Consider the following 26902-nt stretch of genomic DNA (forward strand, 5'->3'; position numbering starts at 1 on the left):
GCGTTGCCGGTTATCGCTTTACATAAATCAACGGATAATCCGGCGCTCGCGGTGCGCCGCTTCGGACTTTTCCGCTTCTTTAACCGCGACGCAATATAGCGCCGCTCCGAGGGTCTCCACGCTGCCGCGAACCAACCGCCCCCTTAGAACCCCCGAAGCGGCCTCACTAGCGGAGTCATTCCGCGCTTGGGAGTTTCCTAACCCCCCGAATACACGGTCGCAGACTGAAGTCGCGTCGCGCCTCTCTCCGAATGAGGAGAGGAACACTTTTCGCGCACTGCGACGCCCTTAGATTCCGGTATAATTAGAGGAGAGAGAGAGGGAGAGAAACGTATGTTGGACCGGGATGTAAAGGGAAAAAAGAGAAGGGGTTAGGTTAGGACGCCCAAACGCGGAGTGTGCGAGGACTCGAGAGGGTCGACCCTCCCGTTTGCACCTCGAAAAAGCCACGCATTCTGGCCGCGCCTCCCCTTTGCCGGCGGACTTTATGCGGAAAGCTTAAATCCCGCATACGAGATCTCTCCTTCGACGTCGTAACGCCGGGCGGAACCCCTCGCCCCGTCGCCGTATCCTCGAAGCGCCGAGGCGACGCGACCCGGCCATGGCGAGAGCCGGTAAACGTCACAGCACGCGACTGCATCGCCCCGTGATATAGGGAGCGATAAAAAACCACGCCGCTCCGGAAACGCCGGCAGATGGTTTTTAATATTCGCCGTGGATTTCCTTAATATTCGGTTGGATTTACGCCTCTCCTTTCGAATAATCACGCGACGGCAATAGTGGAATTAACGTCTTGCATTCTTGAACGGCGCATCCCAAGATGGCGGCGGATCGATCGAGGTGGGACGCCGAAGACGGAGATCCGCCGCTCGGGTTAACCCGTTTACACCGGCCCAGGATAACGCGATTGCTCGCCCGATGGAGCGCGGCGGTCAATCCTTCGGCAAAGAAAAATTAGTTCCGCCCGCTCGCGTTTCCGCAGGATTCTTTGAGGCAACCCTCGGCCTCGCGCGGGTCCTCTTGCGTCCTAACGCACTTTGCGTCAAAGCGAGGGTCGCTGCGAGGACGCAGCCCCGACCCACGGCGGCTATCTTGGTTTCGACTAACGTCACGGCGGGTAACGACGACCTTGTAGGACAATCGAGCCGCACCGAGGGACAGGTTCTTGTAAACGCGCGACTCGGTTTTGAGCCCAGAGGGGTGGCCACCCTGAGTTCGGTATAATCAGGGCTCGATTTTGGGGTTGTAACGAGGGTGTCGCAAAACCGCGGCTAAATCCACCGCCAGTTTCCACGGAGGGTAGCTATCGTTGGTCCTGGCCAGCGACCAGATGTCCTGCGTGACGACCGCGGGTGGTGAGCCCACTTTGTCACCCCTTGTCCATGACGATTTTTCCTTTTTCTTTTTATGGATATATAAAATCAGAGGGTGTTTTAACCCCTAAGCCTAGGGATAATGTAATAACATTTGGCCCCCTCGCTCCTGATCTTGTTTCGCGAAATGGATCACGGCCGAGGGGTCCGATCATCCCCGATGATCGCAGGTGATGCGTGGATATCCCCCGGCTAGAGGGTGGCCAATTCCCCTGTAGCATGAACGCTGCAAGGGGATTGGCCGAGAGCCCCGATGGAAAACGCGACCGGCACCGATGCGGAACATCGGCTATAGGGACGTTAACGTTAATTATCGACGCTCGATATCGAACCGTCCAATTAGATACGCTGACCGAGGTGCATCCCGTCTCGGGGGAGCCGCCGCTATATTCGCTCGTTTTAAGAACGAGTCGCGGCATAATTAATTAGCGACGAGCCCGCGCGAAGCGGGCGGTTTCCCTTTCGCGCCGCGGAGGGCACGAGGGAGGGCCACGGAGGGAGGGGATAAAAAGTGAATTAGACGCGCTAAATCCACATGGGGAGAGGGGGGTCCAAGGGGTTCTTGGGGCGTCGCGATTATTCCCGCGTTGCACAACCCGTCGGTCGGGTTAGGTTTCCCGCCACCTGCGCGCCGGTCGCGCCCCCGATCGTTGGTTACTTTCGGCGACCCCCAGCTCCCCTGAGCCAATTAACTCCGCGTAATTAATATCCCATACCCGCGATACCCGGCACACTTGGAGCCGCGGCTGTGGATACACGCGGACGGCAGATACACACTGGTGTCGGCCACACTAGGGTGGAACTCGTTCGTGTGGTGCACCGCCTGGCGGCGGAGCAGCAGGACGGGACAAACGCAGACGGGGGCGGACGGAGATGGACGAACCGACAGCCGGAGGGTTTTTCGCTCGAGGCTGCCCGGAGGTTTTATAAATGAAATTCGTGATTGATTGCTGCGGCCCGACTGCTATACGACCGTAACGAGTCGGCCGAGGAGAGCCTACATGTTTATTCGCGGCCACGACTCCCTTGCGGGTAGAGGAGGGGGGCGGACTTGGCCCGCCACAAAGCGACCTATGAAATCCCATTATGGATCCCGCGGTCCTGAAGAAAATCCCGGAATAGGATGGGGGCTCCCCCGAAGAGGGACTCCTGGACCCTCGGAGAGCGATACGTACTTGGCGCGAAACTCGTTCGGGTTTCTCACGATCTTATCGACCCCCTCGCCTTCGGGGAAGTTTAATCTCCTACGAACTAATCAATGAATCTAGAGTCGAAAAGGAGGAAGAAAAAATCCTGAAACCGATTAGAGGCTTCCTAGAGACCGACCGGACCCCTTCGCCAGTTGGAAGGGACGGAAGTGACTATAGACTGGATCTCAAACGTATCAACCTCCGTCACTCCCGACCTGGGGCGAGACCTCAGGGTGGGACCTCCTGGGAAAGGGACCAAACGGCACGAAACGGCATCGACTCCCCCATGACTAGGACCTACTTTGTGCCCAATTTAATACAGTTTAGACGGACTCACCCTTGCCTGACTTTTTCTTCCAAGATAAGACGAACCGATTGCTGCACTCCCGCGAACCTACGGACCTAAAGCCCAAGTGGAGCGTAAAAAATCAGTGTTACATTGAACGTGCTTCCGAGAGTTACCAACGCGTCCCTTGTCAAGCAACTGGTCGCGAATGGAGTACGCACCGCGAAGTTTCATTTTGATGTTAATGGCGGCATTTTTTTCCCCGGTCTTCCATTAGCCCCGGTGAATTTTAGCCCCGGCGCGTGACCGCGCGGCATTGTCCGTGCATCGCATTGTACACCGTAATAATAAGCCGGAATAAGAGGGAATAAAGGGGAAGGGACGGCCGCGGCAATTTTTCATCTCTTCGGGCAGGATCTGGCACATCGCGCGGGACGCGTTCCAAATTGGGTGGAGGATTGCGCCTTCGAGGCCGACGTCGGTCAGTCACGAATTATTATTTCTCGGGGAATTATCGGCCGAGGTAATCGCGGAAGATTCGCCGAAGACCCCGGGGAAGGATCATCGTAGACCTCGCGATTGGCCGGAGACGAGGGACCCTCGTGGAGGCGATATAGAGGACGTTGTCCCGGCATGAGGGGGACGTCCCCGTGATTGCGGGTCCGGTCGGATAATAAAACCGAGGACAGGGTTCCCGAATCTCGATAACGCATCGCCGTAAAACTTTCATCCCTGACCCGGAAGGGGCTAGGAAAAATCGAGTGGGCTCTGTTCCCCGCGTCCTGAATAATTCTCCACCCCCTCAGCCTCCTCGTTTCGCATCCTGACCCTTCCGACCCGTCACCCCCTTTCCGAAGAAATCGTCGAAACGATTTTCCCTTCGACCCCAGTTTCGAGAATTCCCCATATCCCTGGAAAGGGATGTAGGAAAAGGGACGACGGTTCGCTCCCGATTTTCGAAGATCACCGGGTCGATAGGGTGGCAATGGACTGGGATCCTGACTCCACCCTGAGAAAAAAAAAATTCTATTCAAAGAAATATACATTGCCGCAACAAAGTGCTGCGATCAAAATCCTCCGATGAAATGTCGGACTGAGTAAACGAAATCATACATGATTCAGGCAACAATATATTTCTTTCAGTCAACTAATTTTCTTCTCGGTGCAGGTGCCTCCAGGATGAGTTTAGATAAAAAGTCCCACCCCTTCCATGGGCAAACCGGAAGTTCGAGGCGCGAGGGGGCTCGTCTCCGAATAATTTAGGAGCCCTCCTTCCGATTCAAGATGGACGCTCCTCGACTTCGTCGCGGATAACGCGGCCATAAATTACCGGGCCTCGAATCGAAGTTGGACGAGAGATCCGGGGTTGCGAGTGGGATATACTCCTCGAAGAACCCTCCGGAAGGAGGCCTCTTCCTCCGAGCCCCTAGTTGCCTAGGAATTAATGCCACTTCTAACTCCGTAGACGCGGCCACTCGAAAACTCGAGCGCCTTCGGGCCGAGGCCCGAGACCGCGTCATCCGTTCTCGCCGAGAGGAATGCAGGGAGCCCTAGAGGGTGGAATCCGGGGTGGAAGGCCGAAGGAGGCCCTCCCCCAGAGAGGTCGAGCCCAAGAGGGTGGCTCGACCCATAGAAACGCCCCAAATCCTGGATCCTCTCTGAAGACCTCCCAGCATCCCTAAACACGAGGGCTCCGAATTCACACCTAATTAAATACCATCCCCGGACTAAAACCACCCCTACGTCGCGGTTTATCCCCCGTTTACGGGTCCCCGGGCAAAAGTTACGATTTCCGAACATTCTCTCGGCCAATCGGCGTCTACGCACCTGTCGACGGCCTACGACCTCTCGCGGCCATTTTTCTTATACATGGGGTATAATAATCGGGGGTCGCGGGGGTGGCGCACGTGTTACGGCAATATCTGCCCGGTATATCGAGGTTTCAATCTCCGACCTCCGGCACGCATCGCCGACTTCCGGATTCCCTGATATCGTTCGATCGACGGCCGGAGGGAGGGGGGGGGGATCGGAACTGGGAGGGTGGAGGCAAAGGAAGCGGCCGAGTAGACCCTCTCGCGTAATGAGTCGAACGTATCTCTCTCTCTCTTCCACCCCAAACCCCGCCTGGATGGGCAGAGGGCGGTACTCGCGCTCTCGTTTGTACCGAATCTCGAATATCTCGGGATTAAAAGAGAGGCTCGAATGTCTCGGAGGGAGCCGTTCGCTCGTTGCCAACAAGGGCGCCAAGTAATTCGGGATACTGTTTCATCCCATCGAGTTATCCCTCAGAGGCGCGCTACGCGCATCCCTCGTCTCCCGGAATTTTCCCCGGATTTCCTCCTGCCGCTCCCCCTTTAAAAAATTGTCAAAAGATCCGCCCGAAGTTAAACCAATTCGACTTTATTTCCGAGCCCCAGTTCGGGATTTTTCATTTTCAATTTCGGGCCCGGGGAATCGGTTCATCCGCGGGGGCGCTCTTCATTAATCAGCGAACAGACCCCGCCCCAGGCATCAAAGTGCCATGCTCGCCTTATAAATTAATATTTGCTCGGGAGGAAGTGCTTAAAGGGAGAGAGAGGGGCTAGGGCGGAGGGAAAGTGAAGGCGAATCTTTTGATACCGGGAGTGCTCCGTTTCAAAGGGGCGCGGGGCTATCAACGGAATAATCTATTTTTGATTAAGGGCACCTCGGCTCTATATATATATATGTATTCTGTACATAGCTGCATACGTATACATACATATATCCGGCGTGTAATACGCGAAACGAGTTTCGCGTGCCGGAGTTATTAATCCTCCATTTTAGTCCGAAGTCGTGACATCCGGGGGGGATGATCACCCCCGAGCACTTTATTTATCGGCAAACAATCCGAAGCCCGTTCGTCAAATTGCCTTGCTCCGTCTTATAAATTAATATTTGCTCAGGAGAAGGCACTCAGGGGTGCGGGAGCGGTAGGGGGTGAAAGCGAGAAGGAGAAAGAGAAAGGGCGGCTCGCGGGGGTAGGGGAACATGAATCTTTGCGGTTGTTGCCCCCTCCTCCACCGAAGCTGGTATTACGTGTTGCGTAAACGCGGAACGAACGCTTAAACCCGGCAACATTGTTCACGGGGGATTAAGGTAAAACCGCGGATCTCACCTCCTTCGCCCCCGGCCACTCGAGCGCGAAGCTTTCACCCCTTGCCAGGGGGTTGCGCTTCGTTTCCTTTTCAAATCAGAGACCCCAACACTTTCCACCCTCGAGTATACTCGCACCCTATCACTCGATTGGCCAGGATCGGTCGAGTCTCGTTAGACAATATCCCCGTCAGACTTCCTGAGACCCCATTTTCTAAGCGGTGGAGTTTCAACTTACTACCCCCTCACTTTTTCGGGATTTATTAATTTCGAGGGATGATTTGATGGGTACTCGCACCCATTCGATTGACTAAGATGGTGAACAATAATCCCATTACACTTTCTGAAACCCCATTTTCCAAAGCGTTGGAATTCAAACTCACCACCCCCTCGATTTTTTTCGGGATTTACTAATTTCGAGGGATGATTTCGACAAAGCATCCGGCCGGTCGCGGAGAACCGCGTCGTTACGTCGTTTGGGAAATAATCCGGGACAAAACAATCCGATGCATCCTCGGATGCGTCGGGGTGTGTGTGCGGAAAGGGTTGACGGTCCCCGTGGTGGGTTCGAGCCCCAAAGAGAACCCGGGAAATGCGGCTGCAAGTTGGACGGATGAAATGACAGGCGATATTAAAGCCTGCCCGGAATGTTACTCGGATACTAAACACACCCCCCGCGAAGTTGGGGCTGCTCGGCGACGCGTGTGTCGGGGGTGGAGGAGACGCGCCCCCGACGCGTCTACCGCCGCCATCGGACTCATTCAGCACCGGTGTCGCGAGGGATGCAACCCTGGAGAAATTAAAAGCGTTTTATGCCCCTACGGGGCCGCCTTCCCTGCCCCGCAGATGGCGCGACGTCGCGGAATTCTTTTTTTTTTTCTTTCCGCCTCCTCTTTTTATCCGGCGAGGGTGCGACACCGCACGGGAACGAGTTTCTTACCCGTTCGATGTAATCGCGGTTTGAATTTCGTTGAAAAGCCGCGAAGTGGTGCCAGCCGGCGACGGGTATGAATGGCGGGGGGGGGGGGGACCAAAATTCGGCCGGGGTAGCTCGGGCCTATGGGGTTGATGGCGCCCTCGGTGGCTCGATAATCCTCCCCTGGCGACGGAGGGTGCACTTTACGCGGCCTGCTATACGTCGTTGCACCTGCTATAACCAGGAATCCAATTCCGGGATTATCCATAATAAATGAGCCGCGAGGGAACGGTTCCGGACCGGTCCCCGAACCTGTGCAACCTCGTATTTCAGGCAGCACATCAACCACCGCCGCTGGTCGTGCCACCCATGAACATCTTCCCGCGGTAACGCGAACATTAGCATTCCGGATGGACAAGATGTCAGTTTTTTACGAAGAAAAGCAAGTTCCAGATAAATTCTCAGAGCCGAGCCATTTTCTCGTTAAGCTCTGTGATATCGGCTGTTTTGACAGTTCCGCGAAGTCTTGAAAATAGAAGTTAAGACGACGCACCCCAGAAACGCCAATCTCGAGGGGAAGGAAACCAGGGACTACCAGAAGAGGCACGTTGCATCCTTGCACCAGCTCCGATATGCACTTGACCCTCGTCACGCGTCGCGCATGCCGCTCGATGCGGAAGACAAAAAGCCCCACACAGGATTCCCTAGAAGACGTGCCCTTGAGTGAAGACCCTCGGGGGATTTAGTAAAATCGAGGATTCATCGGGATTTCCAGGAGCGCCGCCATCTTGGCCACCCATGGGAGCAACTGCTAGGTGCACTCCGGGTGCATTTCTGGGGGTTGCACCTTGTCCAGGGGGCCCTGATGGTCCGGGATTTTCTTGAGGAGGGTGGGGCGCTTGAATTTTCATTTTATCGAGCGATCAGGTGATACCGGGGGCGGGGGGGAACAGGGGTTGAAAGAATGGTACCGGGGTCTCGCCTTGGGCCACTTGGACCGGCTAAATCAGCGGGACGACGTTCGATTGCGGCGCCATTGTTCGTCGCGGGGGCGTCGGAGTTTATGGTAATGAATGGGCTCTCCCTCTCGGAAGAAAATGTTTTACGGGTCGTAGCTATCTCCGGCCGGTGCGATCGCATTACGATATTGATTGCGCCACGCCGAAACGGGGAGTGTCCCCCGCCGACGCGTCTCACCGTTTCGCCGTCACCTCCTTTGTTTGGCCAGGCTTCATTAACGACTGCCGCTAATTAATCGAGCCCTCGTCGAATCACGATCGCGGGGGCCCGACGAGGCGAAAATTCCGACCCGGCGAGTCGGCGGCCGAGACGCAGCGACGAGGCCCCTGATAAGCGCCCTCCTCCTATCGCTGCGCGCCATCGATGGACCCCGATTGCAGAGATTTTATACCATTTGGAGAGAACAGACCTCCCCGATGAAACCCTCGCCCACCTCCTTCTATTTTTTGGGCCTCAAAAGGCCATTTCTATTTTCTTTACCCCTACTCTCAGTCGCAGAGCGTACACATTCAGATGAGCCACTTTACGCGTCCGCCATATCGATCACCCGCGAGGACGTTGAGTTTCGATCGAGCCGAACTCCATTTGCTGGATTTATCGACACATCCCGCCGCCTGACAAATACCTCTGGCCGTAACTTCCGAATTTTTATCGACTTGATTTTTATACCGGGTATCGACGCTCCCCGAAATCTGGTTCCATTGAAAACTGGCGTCGACACCGGGACGCGTCCCGACGAGCCGTCGTGACGGGATTTTCGATTTTCGGGGAATAATCGCCGGTTGCATTATATGCAAAATTCGGGTCCCGAGGGCTCGTAGAGTTCATCTGGGGGAGCCGTAAGGAGGGGGCAGCCTCGGGTGGAGGGCTTCATCGAAGAATCAATTTCGGTCGTTACTTTGTGTACGCACTTCAAGGAGGAACCGTTAATTGGATCGGGCATCGGGTTACCGGTTGAGTGTAGGTTACCATTTGCTTGCCATGGAGACTGGCCTCTTCGGCTCTTCGGGCTCTTCGGGTTCTTCGGGCTCCCGGCTACTGGAGGCCTGGTCCCAAAGCCTACTTTCGAACACCTAAAGAGAAGCCTATCGCTCATCTTATCTCGGTACATCTGTATAAGATCCGCATTCTTAGGGACACTTAATAAATCTCCAGACAAGAGGACAATTCACCCTTGGAGTCATTAAAATGTACTCGCTTCAGATTCCCTGGTTACATCTACGTTCGACGCACTTGTGTTTTCTCCGAGAAAATCAATGAAAATGATTTCCTTCTTTGACGCCGATTGTCTTTGATTACTTACGACGAACGGTAATGTGATTCGGCAAGAAGTGACGTTCGGCCTTAAAATTGGGAGATTTTTTTTTCAGTGATTTTAAACGATCTCTAGTGACGTCTGCTTGGGATTTTCCACGTGATTTTGGGCATGATTTCCAGGGAGAACTAACCCTCACGATATTTTCGTTCTTTTCTTTCCGCGAGTGGTGTGAAGAAATGGTAATTTCTTGCGGCGGAAAACGCGTAGTGGTCGGCTTGCGAGTCTCTTTGCGGAACCCGGGTATACCGGTGGACGAGCTGTGGGAGGATTCTCTTATTGGCGGGAGACTCGGTCGAATCCATTAGCGGCCGCCATTAATATCCCCGTAATGATGAACGATGGGCCTCGGAGGAACGACGCCGCGAGACGGACGGAGAGGGAGCGATGCGAAGATCGCGCGGGGGAGAGAGAGGTCCGCAACGGCGAGGGCGTCACGGATCTCTCCTCCGCATCTTGCGGACCAGCGGCCTTTGATAAATGCTGCTTGCGTTGGCCTAACGCCAAACACGCCGAGGCACAATATCCCCGAAACCCTTTCCTCGCCCCCCGACACCCGAGTCGTTCATCGATTCTAATTAATTCGAATCCGCCACGCTGAGCTACAATGGCGCGATAGGCGCCCCGAAGATCGATCGGATCTCTGGACCTGATGTTTGATCGCCACGACGAGGAATCGAGAGATTTCGATTTTTTTCTTTTTTTTTTTCCCCCAAAGTCGAGACACCAAAACTGGATGTTTTGCCCTTTTTCCTTCAGTTTTCTCCACACCTCGCAATGAGCGATATAGGACGTCCTTTTGTTACTCGGCACTCAATTACCGCGAAACGGTAACTTTTCCGCGGTGCATAGAGGGGTATGCCCTATGGTGCATCGCATATGGGAGGGAAAAAAAAAAATGAAATGCCCATTCGATTACGTTGGCCCCTCCGATTCCGACCTGCATCCCCGGCGATACGCGACAAATATTTTCCCTGCATCCGGAACGACGTGACAAATATCCGGCCGGCTCTTAATTACGACTTGGGTGTGCGGATTTGTTTGTTAAAAGTAACTCGAAAAAAAAGGGGAATTAATGCCCTTTGTGTATAGGGCCGCTCGTGGGGGGCCATCGGGACGAATCGTTTATTCGTCGCAATTAAAGTCCCCGGTGTAAAGAGCGCGGCAGTAGTTGGGCTAATTAAAGGTAATGCGCTGGGCAAAATGTACGACCGATCGATCGATCCGTATCGGCGATCTGGGCGATCGGTTATCCGATCGTTCCGTATTGGACCTCCTTTCGTCGTAGATCGCCTCCTCGATAGCGGCTCCGCTGGTCGTTCCCCTTCCCCTCCTCGGTGTCTTTTTCTTACCTTTCTTCGGGCCCCTTCTTGTGCCCGATTCCGTCCCCCCTTTTTGTGCCTCATTTGACTCCCTTTCAATTACCGTAACACGGGCCGGCATTTCCGTGCGGCGCGGAATGATCAATTAAAACCGCCTCCATCGGTATGCGGATTACACATGTTAATTAGGAATCGGTGCCGCGGGGTAAATTAAACAAGCTCCGAATGCGAACGTTAAGTAAGGTGTACACGCGACGGAGTAATTAGCCGATCATGGGCGCGGCAAAGTGCGCCGCGGCAAAAACGATCACCAATTTTCTTCTTCGCGAGATTTTTCCCCGACGGTAAATAACGCTCCGTGGCCAGGAAAATTCATTCGAAACGTTACCGCGCCGATTTATTATTAACGATTGAGGAGAAGTGAACGCGAAAAATTTGATCGACGTTGATAAAAGAGATTCTTCTAAATACCTACATTACAGACGTTGGTATTTATATCGACAGCCGTGTCGAACTATATTGGATATTGTACTAAATGGCAGACTCCACAAGTCGTCTCCGTACAATAATTATAAAGAAATCGAAATTGAACTCCATAAATCCCCTAAATTCGTGGTTTTTGATCCCCTACTTGCCTACAGAGTGCCATCTGTGATTTCAGTGGCAACAAAATTTCCTCTCTGAGACCTCGTCTTAATCTCAGGGCCTTCCATACTTGTATATCGATCAAAATATGAGAGCTCGACGGCATTTTAGTTCTGGGTTTTTTATTTAGTTCTTAAGTCGAAAGTTTGCTTCGAAAATTCAAATGTCAAAAGTGCCAGGATAATAAGTGCTCACGAGTTATATATCAAAGTTCGGTCCAATAGACTTAAAAAAGGTGTCTTATTAGAATCGGTTGATTTGAGGGGGGTTTCATTTCGTCTTAACGCTATTATTAACGAGACTTTGCGTGTTCCTTTTGCAGATGATCGACGCATCCCACCACACGAATCCGTCTCTCCAGAGCACGGCGCTGATCATCACCTGCGCAGTGGTTCTGCTCCTGATGGCGGCCGTCGTGTCCGTCGTATTCTGGAAGTGAGTAGAGCCGAGTTCATTTTTTATTACGCGGCTGACCGTATAAAAGTCCCGGGGAACAGAGTCCCCGTGTACAAGGGTCCCCCCTCGGGCACCCCCCGGCGAACGGAGGAAAGAAAACACGCGAGGAAACATTGAAAATCCATAAACCACCCCTGCGGACGTTTCCCCTCCACCCTCTCGCGCTCTCCATCAGCCCCGATACGTGTCCATTTTCGACGCCATTGTCGGCGACGTTTCCAGATTCCTTCTCCACGCTCTCGGAAGGTCCTTTTAACAGACGGGAATAAATAAATCACCGCAGTGGTAGGAAAAATTTCGCGGAATCTTGGTTTGACTTTTAGCGGCTATCTTTTTTTTTTTCTTTTTTGGAGTTTCGGGGTGGAAGGATTCGAATCAGTGGCGTTCCAGTGGGTCCTAAATAAGCCAAAAACGGGCCATTCCACCCCGGAAGGCGTGCGCTTTAGTACGCTGGCGTGCCTCTGACAGCACGGTTTTTCTCCCCTCGAAGATGAACCTGTCCGTCCACCCAAACGGTCCTATATCGAGGATGGGAACGGAGATATGGGGTATTCGGCGCCTCCTAACCGGCAAATTTGCACTTGAGATATGGCTAAGCAGGGGCTCTTAGATCAGCGATGGAACGATCCGTCGGGTCCACTTGAGAATATTCACGGAAGTCATCGAGAATAAATACGAAAAATCGTACAACCCGCCGTAAAGTTTGGAGGATAAAGTTCAACCCCCCACGAGGGACTCCTACAATATTTTTCCTGCCACTTTTAACTGCACCGCCGACATCGAATATCGCGCTGATATGCTATTTCCATTTTTAAAGACCACCCTTCGGTCGCTAGGTTGAACGGACATATCCGATGGGTATTTTTGACAATGAAATTATTCATTCGCGTGAGTAATTAATGTACATGTCGGCGTATCGTCGCTTTCGATCGCCGACGAGTCCACGATGACACTCCAAGGATAGCTCCATACTTACCCACCTCTTTCAGGGACAATCGCCTTTGACCCCGGTGGGCTTATCGCGTCCGCGATTCTCGGATGTTTCTACGTCGCTAATTACCGCAATTAACAAGTCGACAGTACTTAAAGACGATCGATGCCGCCTCGTGGCCTTTTCTCGGCTCGCCGCGGCGCCATTCGTCAAAGGATAAATGCCTGGACAAGGCGATGAGGGGGAGCGAGAGGGGACGAGGAAAGCCATGGGAGCGGCAAAGACGGACGCCATTTCCCAAGGGGGGGGGGGGGGGGTTAAAAACGCTAAAAGGAGAAAAATGAGAGAAGGCGAATAAGGTGGAAAAAGGGTGCGGAAAGAGAGACGGGACGACTTCGAGGCATTCAAGCGATTTTATTTAATCGGCCGTTTCGCAGCCGCCCCCGCGTCGCGACAATGGCGTCCCTGTTTGGCTTTCCTGTATATTTATCATAACGAGCCCCATTATCAGGAGCCGAAGCCGCCTTAGGAGATATCTCGACTGTTACGGCCCGGGTGTCTGCGTCGCACGTAGTGGGTGGCATCTCGGCGTAGGAGCACTTTCTCCTCCCCTTTTCTTCCTCCACTTTCTCCACCCCCGAGGGGGCGGCCTCCCCCCTGCATCGACCATCGTGCACTCTCGTATATTTACTCGGATGTAGTTGTCTCTCGATTCCGGCCCCGGGTTCCAGGGTTGCCCTGAAAATCCAGATTATCGACGATTGCGCCGCTCGAGGAAGAAAGAAAATTACACCTCTTCGCCTCCTGTACCAGAGCGTTATTGTAAATACTTCCCAGGACGAGTTCCGAATTTTCCGCGAGCTTCTCAAAATATAGTTATCTAAAAATCCATCTTTACAAGAGATCAATCGTAAACACGTAGGCTGTAATGCCGTATATTAAGAAATGGTAATTTGTCGTACACTGACAGAAAAGATCAGTTGACCGAAACGAATGTACATCGTTGACATATATATATATATAACGTTGCCTGAATCGCGTATAATTGCGAGAAACAATTGTTTCGTCGAGAAGAAAAATGATATCGTTGATTTGAACGAACTTTTTTTCTTGTCCCCCTATCGATACTTTTTTGGGCGTATTTGATCGCAGGATTTTGTGATAGCATCGCAGATCTCTTTGAGTCGAACTACTGTTTTTCCTTTTCTTTTCTCGGTGTAATGCGAAATATTGTCTGCCGCGTCTGGTGTTTCATTTATAAATATGAAATTGCAGAAAATCGTCCTCCAATTATCGGCCTCCCCGTATCGGGCCGAGAGGCAGCTCGAGTGTTGCGTCCTCGAGCGCCGCCGACGTAGTGGGTGGCATCTTCGAGGGAGAGCTCCCTCCACTCCGCGGTCGTCCCCTTCCCCCCTCTCCCCGGAGTTCTCTAAGTCGGCCCGCGTAGTAGTTCCCGTCGTTGCCGCATCGGCCGTGGTGTCGCTGGCATCGCGGCCGCTCTCGAGCAACACGGCGCCCCGTAGTTTGTATGCTAATCAGAGCCGTGTTCCCTTCTCGCTACTCGGATTCTGCTCCCTTCTCTCGAGTCTGGCACACCTCCCTCTCTCTCCCTCTCCTTGGGAGAGCACTTATGGGCGCGGCCCTCTCTCTCGTTCTCTCTCTCTCCTTCTCGGCGTCCTCGTCTCATCGACGTCGTGGCGGGTCGCGATAATTCCCTCCTTGTTTTTAACGCCCCGCCGAGTAAAACGCGGCCCAACTCGGAAACAAAGTCAACGGGGTCTCGATGGAGTTAACCCTTTCCCCCGGGAACCAAGTTTCCGGGAGGGAGGAGCAAGCGTCGAGATTGGGGAATCCCGAGATGAACGGGATTCGCTGGGAGAATTCTCTTATATCTATCGAAAGGAAGCTTGAAAAGGAATGATCGGGAATATACAAAATTTTCGAGGTGTTTCACCCAGGCGATCATTCACTTTAAGGTGATGTCTAAGTGGCGTCAAAGAGTTCTGGTTCACAAAACTTTTCTCCAAACTGAGTGTGGACCGAATCGTCTCAAACCTTACTAAATCAATATGGAGGCTACAAGGAAGGTCCTGAGACTCACGAAATTTCAATTCCTTTTTTTTCTTTTAAATTTGTTTACAGGTATTCAAACAATTTTTTCAGTAAAAAAACACGAAATCTCGTGAGTTTTGTGAAATCCCAAACGGAAATCACTAGGTGTCGGCGGAAATCACCGAACCATTGTCACCATTTTAAGGTCGAACATCACTTGTTTACCAAATCAAATGATAGGTTATCATGCTATGTCGAAGACAATCGGTTTCTGAACAAAGGAACTCGTTTTCATTGATTTCCGAGTAAATGTCCCCTGGAAAATTTCACTTTTGGAAAAAAGAGTGGAAGGCAAGCATTTTCGGGAAACATGGCCGCGACGGGCTGTCCACGGTGTGAAATATCTCCGCGAAATCCCTTTTAATTATCCCCGAGGGGTGAGGAGGGAGGGGGGCGGCGGAGGACCGGAGGGAGCGATCTTATCCGGTGCATTCTCCGGTGCAGCGATGCCCTCCGAAGGACGAGATTTTTCAACGTCCGCGTCGTCGCTGGTCCGGGCATCGATCTTCCTAAACGTCGCCCTAGCCGTCGAGGAAACGCCCGAGGAACACGCCTGCGGCACGGGCCGAATTTGCTTTGTCACTCGGTTTTTCGAAACGCCGCTAAGTGCGGCCTGTCCCGGTAAGTGCGCCCGCTTTGTCCGTAATGTCGGCCCTGGGGTTTGCATTCGGGCTCGATGAATGGGTATCCGTGTCTTTAGACATCGAAACGCCGCCCGAAATAATTCCTCCGCAGGCGTAATATTTTCCATGGGCAAAATTTCGGCACTCTGTCTCCACTCGATATCAGGATAGGCGTTAGAAAAAAGGAGAAAAAAAAAGGAAGAAAGGAAAAAATTCAGAGGAAGAAAAACCTGACGAGGTGGGAGACGAAGTTCCCAGCTGGGAGGGAGTTTCCGCCTTGCGCCCCGCGCGGGGGAGTTCGCCGCGGATTTTAAGCGCCTTAATCACCGGGGCAGAGCTTTCCGCGGTCGCGGGGGAAAAGAGGTCTCCCGCGGGGTGGAAACCCGAGGAACACGCGGTAAATTGGAGGGAATCTTTATCGGAACGGTGACCTTTATTTTTATCCGATCTCGAAGCTGGAAGGGGTTGCTTTTTGCCCCGACTCGGTCGAGTCGTGCATATCGCCTAATCTAACCTACATTTCCGCCACTTTGTCTCCCCGATATCGCCTCTTTCTTGATCCTCTCTTGCGTGGTCGGTACAATGGGCCCCGGATCTTTGAAAAGCATACAGTCGGCCGTTTCTTCGGATTCCCACGCGGGGGAGGGGCAATTTTGATGTGCACGGTTAATGCTAATTGCGGAGTGCCGCGTTTTCGCGGAATCGCGACAATGAGTCTTTGAGTTAATACTCTGGATTGCCTCTCGAAAAGCGGAGGGTCGAGGCTGGGATCGGGACGCGAACTTTGGGAGGGCCGTAAACCTTGATGACACCCTTCATACCTTACGGATGTGCCCTGTAAATCACCCGACACGCAGCCGGATTGCCCCGAGTGTTTGCAGGGAAATTACAGTAGTCGTGAGAATTCCTGGTCATTAATGTCTCAGGGTACACGGACTTCCTTGCACGATCGGTGGGATAATGGCGGAGCGCGACACGATGAGCCCTTCTATGCAAGGGAGGAAGGCCTCACCTTCCCTTCCTCGGAGAGGCAGTCATAGGTCGCCCTCTAACCAGGACAGAAAATGGGGCAAGTCGAGCGCCGACCTGCGCAATATCGGCATTAAAACCTGACTCCGGCACTTTGTGGGCCAAATTGAATTTTCGCCGCGGATAAAATGTCACCTTACTTAGCCCGTTATCTCCCCGAGAGCGGTACATCGCACTTGCCTGTCGCTTTTTCTCCGGCTCGCCGACACTGGAGGAACATTGACGAAAGATACGAAGCATGATCTTCCAACGGTCCCAGCTTTCGGTCGTGAGAATATAGTCGAGAAAAATCTTCAAGGAAATATGCAATAGGCGTATATGAAAAGAACTCACCGTCAAATTGAGGGTCAAAGGCGAAGCCTCCTGGGTTGGTTGTCCACGTGGAGAGTAAAGGGTGATCCTTCCAAGACGCAAGAAAAGGGCACGTCATCGAAAGTCACCTCGCCGTTGGACAATGGGCGGCCTGCTGGGTGAAGAGATCCGACTGAAAAAAAAAATTCATGAGAGAACGGGTGAGAAAAATTCATGAGGAACTCCTCGGGGAGGGGGCAAAAAGAGCGCAGCCAACAAGTGTCAAAGGCGCAGAGCCCGTGAATGAGCCGGGGCGGCGCCTCGGCTAAGCAGAAGCGATCGAGTAATTGCCTGTTCGCGACTCGAAATAATCTATACCGTCGCTTTGCTCGGAGCAGTTGTTTGCCGAGCTTTGGCGGAGGGAATTCGGGGGCTCGTCGGGACGGGGGCGGGGTCGTTCCACCCCCAAAGTGGCGGCGCACCGCTCGTGCAATGCAGATCGTTAAAAGCGGCCTCGTGCCGGTAACCCGAATGCGGCGGGGCTAGACGGAGACGAGGCTACCCGAGGAGTAGAAGGCGCGAGAGAGAAAGGAGACCTCGGATATTCCGTTTCCACTTCGGCCCCCGCAATTCGTTCCTCTTCGTTTGCGCCTCCACTCGTTCGCGTCCGAAGACCGGCGTCGGCCGCGGGGGAAACTTTCAAGGATGGACCCTGAAGATCGATCCGGCAGAGTGGCCGACACTTCAGGTGCCACCCGAAATGCAGGTCCCATTGTGCCGGGAAAAGGCATTTCTCGAAACCTCGAGGAAATTTAATCGGATTTAGGAGTCGACAAGAGGCCGGTGCCATGCACCCCTTCGACATCGAAGCGACGCCTCTTCAGGGTGCGACTGTCCGGTCCCCTGGGTCCGCCGACTTCTGCAAATCCCGTGGCTCTTTTAAATCGGCTTAAAACAAGGGAACCTAGTGCAGGACGCGGACGGTCGAGAAAAAACCGGAGAGTGGACGGTCGCCCTGAGGAAACCATCGGGAACCGTCTTGCTCGCGGTGAGTACGGCAGGAACGCGTCGCACCGTGCGGCCCAGAACGTCGTGCAGCGCTCGTAGTACAATGGCTAGCAATTATGTAGAGTGGCCGCCGTCTAGGCTGTCGCGAAGGCGCACTATAAAGCCGCGTCCCAGTCATCGCTCGTTAACGCCATGTGCCTCGAGGTGTCTTAGAAATATGGGAGCCTCCCGCTTTTCCCGCATCTCCGCGTCCCTCGGGACGCAAACTTTAGCGCTCCTCTTTGCCGGCGCGGCGTCTATTCCGCGCTCCCCCCCCTCCCCTCCCACCATCCTTCTTTATCCCTCTTTTTATCGCAGTTGGGCGCGCCAAGATCACCGGGCGAGGTAAGAACTGTGAAGACCGGCGAGGAAGTCACGACGATGTACTTACGGATATTACGAGGAAATTTGCGGCGAGACCCGAAGACCAGGGCGAAGAGGGGAAGTCTGGAGGGAAGAGCCCGGAAATCGCCTAGCGCCGTCGTCGATGGTCCTGCAAGGCACTCGGAGGAGAGTCCATGGGTGGAAAAGGCTCTAGCCTCACCATAAACTGCCCCATGAGTTCCAGGGTGCAGCATAAGGGGCCACTCGTGCCAAGGGGGTGGGAAAAGTCCCGAGCCTTGTCGGGGAGGGACTCGAGGTGCAAATAAGTCGGATTAGATTTTGGAGAACAAGGGCACCCGGGGGTGCAATTTCGGCGCCGGCGAGCGGTTTTCGCCCGGCGTCCCTTGGGGGTTTATTTATTTTGGAACCGCCCCTCGCGACAATGGCAATCAGGGAGTATTGTGCGTGGGCGCGCGAGGAAACGCATAACTTGGAAGCGTTGATACAAACAACGAAAGCCGGCTAGGGCGGCCTTGCCGAAGAGGGCCATGGGGTCCCGTGAGCCCAAAACGTGTATATGCAAACCCTGCCAGGGGTGCCGCTCGTGGGCTTCGCGTTGAATTATCGGTTTCGGCCGTTCCGCACCGGGTGGACCGCCAGGGGAGGATCGCACCCCCGCGTGAGTCATGCCCGTTGTTTCTGGCCAAGTGTTGCGGGGATGACGCCGGGAAGACGGGGTGGGAATAATTTAAGCCGCGCACCATGAATGGGTTATAATTGGCGATGACGTCCCGTCAAGCCCTCGGACGTTGGTCCACTTCGGACCAGCTGGAACGGACAGGTCGCCTCCGCCACGCCACGTCCGGGGAAGAGGTATGGAACACTTGCTGGACCTGGACAAAGGCAATATTTGACTTCCTCGGTGTCGAAAAAACGGCCCCTCTGAGTGGTTTCTGGGGGGGGGGGGGGGTTATGGGTGAGTATCATCCTGGGTCCTAATCTCCATGGGACTCGCCTAGGCATGCCCGTCCGTCGTCCAACAGCGTCCCTGGACCGAATACGTCACCGGCGACCGGTTGGACCCCGCCGCGGAAATCACGCTGCAAGGCAGCGCCGTCACCGCATCGCCGATTCAATCAGGAAGGTGCCGGCCTAATTTGCGTACGAGGGCTTGGCAGAGAGTGCGCGCGCCACCTACGGGGCCGACGTCCAAGCCGATAATTCTATTTCGTCGCGGTGGTACGCGTATATATATGTACACCATGTACAGGGTCACCCCACGCAGGCATAACGCCGAGGGGGCCGCGGTCACCACCCACCGCCCACTACCCACCGGCGACGCATTCCATTGTCGCGCTCCAGTCGAGATATTACCCTAACCGGCCGTAATTACGTCATCGTCATTGTCCAGGCACCGCGTATATCTGGCCGCGTGGCGGACGACGCCGACTCGAGGACCCTTGCGGATCCGCAACCCCTTCGCAACCCCTGACGAGGTCCCTCCAGCCATTTCCACGGTCGTCCGGGTATGCACCCCGGACTGCAGCCTCTCGACATGTGGACCGAAACCCCGGCCGCGTGCCTCACCCTGCGGCCGGGCCGCGTGCCTCATCCTGCGGCCGGGACGTGTGCCTCACCCTGCGGCCGAGACGCGTGCCTCACTCTGCGACCGGGATGCGTCTCGTCACCCCACGGGCGGAATCGGGGATAGGTGGACGTGCGTTGCCACCACGTATGTCCGTAATGCGGCGTTGCGTTGGCCCCGTAGGGTCGGGGACACCGAGGAGGCCCTAGGGAGACGTTCCTCCGGGAGGAATCTCCAGTTTCCCCTAGCTGATCCCACCTGCTTCGTTTCCAATACGTTCCTCGGGTCTATCGGGCATATCGGAGCCGGATAATGTCCAGCTCTCCCCCCAGCGGTTCGGGGTTCCTTGACCCCAAATTACCGGGATGTCGGGAGTTATTGGGGGATCGGGCAAGAGTCCGGGACCAGGTGGCCGGGCACACCTTGGCAGGGTAATGGGCACCCTCGACCTCGCCACCGGCCCGATGGACGGGGTAACTCCTACGGGAGGCGTGGAGGTCGATTAGGTCGGCAAGAGTATTCCCCGGGATTCATTACAGGGGCGGATCCCGTATATGCGGCCGTTGGTTTCTCTCAGGATGTGGAAATCACCAAAATGGCGGCCCTCGTTCCCCGAAATGGAACCGATGGGACGGAACGGTCGGCGTTTCACCGGCAGTATGTGACTTCCACAACGGTCGTTTGGGACTGTTTAGGGCTCCATTTAGCTTCGATCCTTCCCAAAAATTATTGGCAACCGGAGTAACTTAATAAAAGAACGAAGTGTATAAAAAGGTTGCGATAAGCTCCGTAAAACAACTCCTTCCTTGTAAATACCTTGACAAAATGGAGAGAGAAGTCACCCTTCGTATGTTACGCCGGTTCTTACAACCGCCTACCTAGGTTGTTCCAAAATGGGTTGATTATCCCAATTGTGGTTATCCTGACCATTCTTTTTCTTTTTTCCGTGCGGGAGAGTTGCAACTAGAGGAGTGTTGTTCTGCTCCGATTAAAGATCCCTTCGGGCCTTTCTCTAGGGGGGGGGGGGGGGGTTGGAGGTGATGAAATCCACTTCTCGGCGAGATCCTTGAAAGAGTTCCCCTCGAGGAGTCGCTCCACTAAAGGGGCTCCTCCTGCGAAAATATCCTTTCGCCGAGATTAAATCGGATTCAAAGCTCGCTAGCAATACGTTTAGCCTGGCCGAGTTGAGCAAGGAAGAGGAGGCGCGAGAGCCTAGGGCGTTTCATAAACGGAATTATGCTAACTACCCTCGGAGATGGGGAGGGCAAAAAGGGGTTTGGAAGGAAATTCGAGTTCGGATTCGCTCCTCTGCCGGTCCGGCAGGATCTCGTTAATCCTCGCGTTTTGCTCATTCCGCTTTGGCCTCTTCGAGGGTCTTCTCTTCGGCCTCTCCGGCCATACTCTTTCGCTCTTCCGGTTTGCCCTCCTTTTCCTCTCTCCCCCAAAATAAGCCGGAAACCTCGGTGGGGTCCGACTTACGTCTTCGACCTCGGCACCGGGTGCTTCGTTAGGACCCGACTGGAAACAAGACTCCTCAGGATTGTCCACCCCCTTCCGAGAGATCGCCGACTCCCTCCGAGTCCGTATACTTAATTGTCTACCCTAACTAGAGAGATGCCGGATTTCGCGCAACTCCGCTCTAAGAGTATAATGGGCTCCGGGGTGGAACGGCGCCCAGGGGGCGGCCTAACCGCATTGTCCTGGCGCCCAATTAAAACCCCTTTCAGGGTTTCCAATTCCGTATTTGGAGCGCTTCATACCCCGCTGATCAGGAGGTCCTCAAAGGAGCGTGATGGATTATTCCTCTCTTTTTCCTCTCTAGACCTTTCTAGGTCCGGTGAGACAATGGCTGGCGCCGACTCTCTCTCTCTCCCTCTGGCCCACTTCAGGGTCGTGTGAAGCGAAATAAAAGGAAATAAAACGGATATTAAAAGGGGGCAGGAGCTAATTTCCTCGACTCCCTCGAATCGTCTACGGGAGCCGATACCGACGATATCCAGGGCACCCTCCACCCCGAGGAGTCGCGACACCTCCAGGGGAGGATCCTCTTCAACAACGGACGTCCCTTTCGGTCCATATTTCTCCGGCGCCGACCCGGCGCTCCTGAATATTCAGCCGGTGGGCGTCCGGGTGCGCCGACGCGACCAAATCGAATTCTCGATTCGAATTTGACGAGAGTGTGACAACCCGTGGCGTGACGCGCCGATGCGATTAAGTCGCGTCACCGGGGGATTTCGCCCGGGCGAGGAACTCCGGGCGGTTCCGCCAATCGGCACCGCCCCGGGATCGAAAAATCCAGCGGTATTTAGTTTCCCAAAAAATTCTCCTCCGAATTTGCCGAACAGGGCAAACATCGAGACGCGAGCGGAATTGACGTCGCGCCATCCGAAAGCCTGGTGCACCGTCTCCGGGAGAAATCGTGTGGCTATGCCCTCGAAAATCAGTGAAAACAATTTCCTTCTTTGAAAACCGATTTCCTCTGATTCCATATGGTAGACAAGAATGTGATTCAGTAACAAGGGACGTTCAGCCTTAAAATTGAGAGATTTTTTCGATGACTGCCAACGATTTCCAGCTGATTTCCACGTGATTTCGAGGAGCAAAATTTCCTGAGTGAACGTCCCCTCGGGGCAAATCGAATCACCCGTCCCGAGCCTGTTTCTGTATCTTTCGTTTAATTTACTTTTTCTCTTGCTTTCGAAAATGTTAGGAATTTTACTAGGCACTCCGCTTGTTGCCGTCGTCCTGACGCGGTGGAATCTCCTCGGCGTGGTACGTGATTTATCATCCGAGGGGATGTCCGCGGGCTGAATTCTTCCCGTGTCATATTAGTGTGGGAATTCTGGTACCGCGAGGTGAACGGTGCCTCTCTTCGTTTCCTTCTATTTTTTCTTCTTCAGTTCCTTCCCTCGCCTTCCCCCGTTTTTCCCAACGGCAGTCATTGGAATTGCCGTCATTAAGAGGGGTTTTCGAGGAGGCCGCGCGGAACCGCCGCGGCCGTCGAGATGACGGCCGACGCTGATGCGCTTTTTGAGCCGGGAGCACTTGACTTGTCCGTTTCCCGACAGACGTGCGTGACTACGACTTTATCTTCGGCCGTTCACTTGACTTTTCGCCCCTCTTCGCCCTATCCAGCCGCGTCAGGATGAGTGGTCGATTCGCTCATTGTCAACGCGTCCGGCCCACGCCAGAAATTAGGGGCATTATTGAAACCGAATACCGGAATTAACGGCAATCCCCAACATAGGGACGATGACTTTGACCGATAGACTACATTGGCATCGAATTTGGGCCTGAAATATACAACAAAATGGACCACGCTTAAGAATAGACATCAAGCTTGTTTCAGAGAGAAATAGATTTGGATGAATCCGCATCCATGTCGCGCGAAGTTCTATATATATATTAATACTCGTTTTAACGATAAAACTTTGACGCGTATTTACCTGGAAGCGATTTTCGATCAAGCATTTCCTTCCCAATTAAAAGTGCAAATTATGTGGCTGCAGTTTCTGTACACGCAGAGGAGCACTTATCGAAAATCGCTCCCATACGAGCAACCACCGAGTCTTTGTCATTAAAACGCGCCGTAAATCGGCTCGATCGGCTCGGAAATATCGTTGTCCTCGTGAAGCAATGTAAATCGCAAATATGGTGAGTGTCCTTAAGGTGATATGAAAGAGGCGTCAAGAGGTCTCGTTTATGATACTTATTTGCGAACTGAGTGTATCGAATCGTTTCATACTTGACAACGTGAATATGGCAGCTATAAAGAAGGTCCTGACACCCATAGAATTTCAGTTTTTTTTTTTAAATTTGTTTGTCGATGTTCTCAAATTTTGTATAAAAAATGAGATTTTATGAGAAGCATTATAAACGATTCACCTTTCGGATGCCACTTCCACTTAAGGTGAAGGAACCGAAATCCAGGACCCCGAAGAACCTCCTGGATCCTCCCTGGTTGGAGATCTCGCGCCTAAATCGACTCGTTACTCGGTTTATTCATTCCTGGGGGCACTCGTGATGGACCCTGCTTTTAGGAGGCATCGACTCAGGTCTCTAGAATAACCGTGGCGTGGTTTCATCCGCGGAATCATCCGATCAAAATGGACACACAGGACGTCACGAGTGCTCCATGACCAGCCGGTCGAAGAGGCCCTCGTGTCATCGGCCGCGTCCCTGAAGAGGGAACAATGCGTTCGCCAGGACCTCGTCCAGCAAGAGGGCCGAGTGCTTTCCAGGGTGGCATGCTCCACCAAGGACCCAATGGCTCTTGAAGCATCGTTAATGCACGCCCGTCAAAGGACGGCTGACGTTGTTTCCCGCTACAATGTGCTCATTGTGCCGCATGGAAGCCTCTCATGAGGCGAGCAAGACTGGCGAACGTCTGACGTGAACACCTACTTCCTGGCGATACCTTTCGGGTATTACTCCACCTATGAAGACTTCCCCTCGTGGTCTTCGACCTCTCTTGCGACCACTCGGCAGGTCCCAGGAAATTGTTCGACACGCTGACGAAAAAAAAAAAAAAAATACAAAGACTCATTGAACCAAAGAAAAATATTTCGTTAATTCAAGGAATAAATTATTTCATTCAATTAAACCGGAATAAATTGGACGCCACGTTTCTGCGGTTTTGTGAGAATTTATTTGACTTTGCTGCGGTTAATTAATTATTCTATGAATCAGCAAAATATTTCATTGGGACCGTTCAAAAAAATGTTTCTTCGGCTCAATGGATTATTTTGTCTCGGGGTAGGGATCTGCAAGTCGAGGTGGTCCTTGAAAACGCCCAGCACTGGTTTCGATGGAATTGTTGATATTTGGTGATGGTGTTGAAGTTGGAGCACGATAAACCGCATCTCTCCCAGATTCACCGGCCACTCTCCCATGCCCCACCTGGCGACACGCCGGAGCGTCACGCACCAGTTGCGGGGTGAATGCATCATGCATCATGGTCACGACCCATCGAGCTGGTTTTTAATTAAGTCGTTCAATCGGAGGCGCGGAATTGCTTCCTGCTGTAAGATTGCGTCCCCGAGCAATAGCGGCGCTCGTGAAAAAGAACGCAATCGGCGGAGCAGGAAGGGAAAGAGTCTCGGAGCGAGATCCTGTTCCGGGTCCCGAGGAAGATGACGTCTCTCGCGCGAGAGAGATACGACTCCGGGCAAAGTAGTTCGCGAAGAAGCGATGGAAACTCGCCGGTGCGCATTAACATAATTATTGCGGACTTGGCAGTCGAGGGGAGCGACGCCCGCGGCCGGGGGCGCCGGACCCCCCGCGGCGCGGCGGAAGACGCGACGCCGGGATTAGGCCGGCTCCTCATTAGGCAAATTCAAAAAGTGAAGCCATCGCGCGAAAAGTGCCTTAACATACAAATTTATTCCCCAAGTTTCGCAATTTAAATATCCGCGGTCCTTCAATCAGGGGAGGTGTACCGCACGCGGACGCGGCCTCTCCTCGTTGGGGATTCCGCGCGGTCCTCTCCGCGTTCCTTCGGGAACTTTGTATCGCCTTTTCCATTACTCTCCCTGGATCTTGAAATCCATCCGGGAAGTTCGCCCGAAGGTGCCGCGATTTCCCGGGGAAAAGCCGATTTAACGGGGTCCTCGGGAAGGGGGGCGACGTCGCCGCGATTTCATGGTCCCCGTGGCGGCCTCGAAGGGCGGAGAGGTCGATCGACCATCGGGTCCGGCGCCTCCACCCCTAGGGTATCTCGTTCCTGCAATATTTCGGGACCCGGTAATGATATTTGCTCGTTAGTACTTCATCCCCACTTTCCACCCCCATTAACTCGCCCGCCGACTCGTCTTTCCCTCCGAATACCCCCAAGTCAAATATTCCCTGAACTTAGGAGCGCCGAGGAATTAAGGCGTGTGTACCCTCTACACCGCCGTGTCTGATTATTGTTTAAACTAGGAAGTATAAACAAGACCTGGCAGTAGGGCGCTGGAGTACGGGGTCGATGTGCCCCATCGAAATGGGTCATCCACTTTGCCGCTTCTCTCCGATTCACTTGTCGAAACGACGCGCGGAGCTTCCCGGCCCAATCCCGATATCGATCGATCCATCGATCGAGCCAATATTTATTCTCGCCGTTTGCATTATAATATCGGCATTTTCGCCCATCGCGAACGAACGCCCCGGCGCGAAATTGGCTCGGCTGGACGGCGCCGCGATGACACGGCGGATGACGCCGTAAATGACGGAATTTATAAACAAAGGGTCGTTTCTTCCTCGAATTTCGACAATCGTTGTTGCGCATTATAAAGCGATTGTTCGGATGGATTAAACGCAGTCGATTACCGCACTCGTTGCCGCAATCCGGGAGGAGCGGCGAGATCGGCGAATGGATTTACGGTCATTTATCCCGAGGCACTGCTGGGGTCATCGCCACTCGTGCCCACCCACTCGTATTGATATGCAAAATTTGTAGTTCCGAGGAGCTTAGGGGAACTCCGGGGAAGGTAAACTTGAAAATCCCTGAGCCCCGCTGTGCCCGGAATCGCGGCCCGTTTCACGGCCGGGTTTTGCAGGGGTTAAGGGTTCCACCCATCTCCCAGGGGTGTTAATGGGAGCACGTATGAGTGCGCCAGACCCCCCTCGTTCCTACCGGCGCACACCCGTGCACTTTAGACCAGGCTGCCGTTAATTCGCCTTTAAATATTCCGAAAACACGCTCCAAAGAGAGATACAGCTAGAAAATCGCTGCGGAGGGTCACCCGTGTGCACCACCCTCGAAACACCGACCCTGTCCAAGATGGCGCCATTTAGGAAGAGCCGGCAAATTTGAAAACTCCGTCCCCGTTTAACCCGCCTTTACGAGTCACTTTACGAAGCGGATCGTCCGGAACTTCGAGATTCCACGAAAGTCTAGGAAATTTCCAGGATCTAACGGGCGACGCGCTCTTCGGGGTGGACGCTGGTCCCATCGGCGTCCTGGAAAATTCTCTAAAAGGCAAAGTTGGTACCACTCGAGACTTGGTCAAAGACTACCATCATGGACGTTAAGGCATGGGACCCTGACGTGGCCCCGCGCCTTAACGTCCACCATTAATTCGCCTTTAAATACTCCGAAAATGCGTTTCAAAGAATGAAAAATCCGGAAAATCGCGATTACTGGTCAAGAGACATCACCATAACATGGTCCCACTCATGTCTCCGCGCGATAAATAGCGGTGGACCGGAGATGCGAAGAGCAGTTAATTAGCCGAAGTTAAAAGCTCGACTTAAATGGTCCATTCAGGGTTTAGCGGGCGAATCCGGTCCTCCATCTTCTCGTCCAGCTCTCTTCTAGGCCCGCGCATACACAACGTCTCGAGT

The 26902-nt window shown here is 53.6% G+C and overlaps 1 protein-coding gene across 1 annotated transcript in view; it reads left to right on the forward strand.

The window, feature by feature from the left end:
- LOC105697237 overlaps positions 1 to 26902 on the forward strand; it is a 59703-nt gene that overhangs the window by 20827 nt on the left and 11974 nt on the right. The window contains exon 3 of the mRNA XM_012420371.1: positions 11504 to 11616. Within this exon, the coding sequence (XP_012275794.1) occupies positions 11504 to 11616 (113 nt within the window). The remainder of the gene's footprint in view (positions 1 to 11503; positions 11617 to 26902) is intronic.

This window comes from Orussus abietinus, unplaced genomic scaffold, assembly GCF_000612105.2.
Source record: "Orussus abietinus isolate OABI.00-Male unplaced genomic scaffold, Oabi_2.0 scaffold42, whole genome shotgun sequence".
Taxonomy (NCBI): domain Eukaryota; kingdom Metazoa; phylum Arthropoda; class Insecta; order Hymenoptera; family Orussidae; genus Orussus; species Orussus abietinus.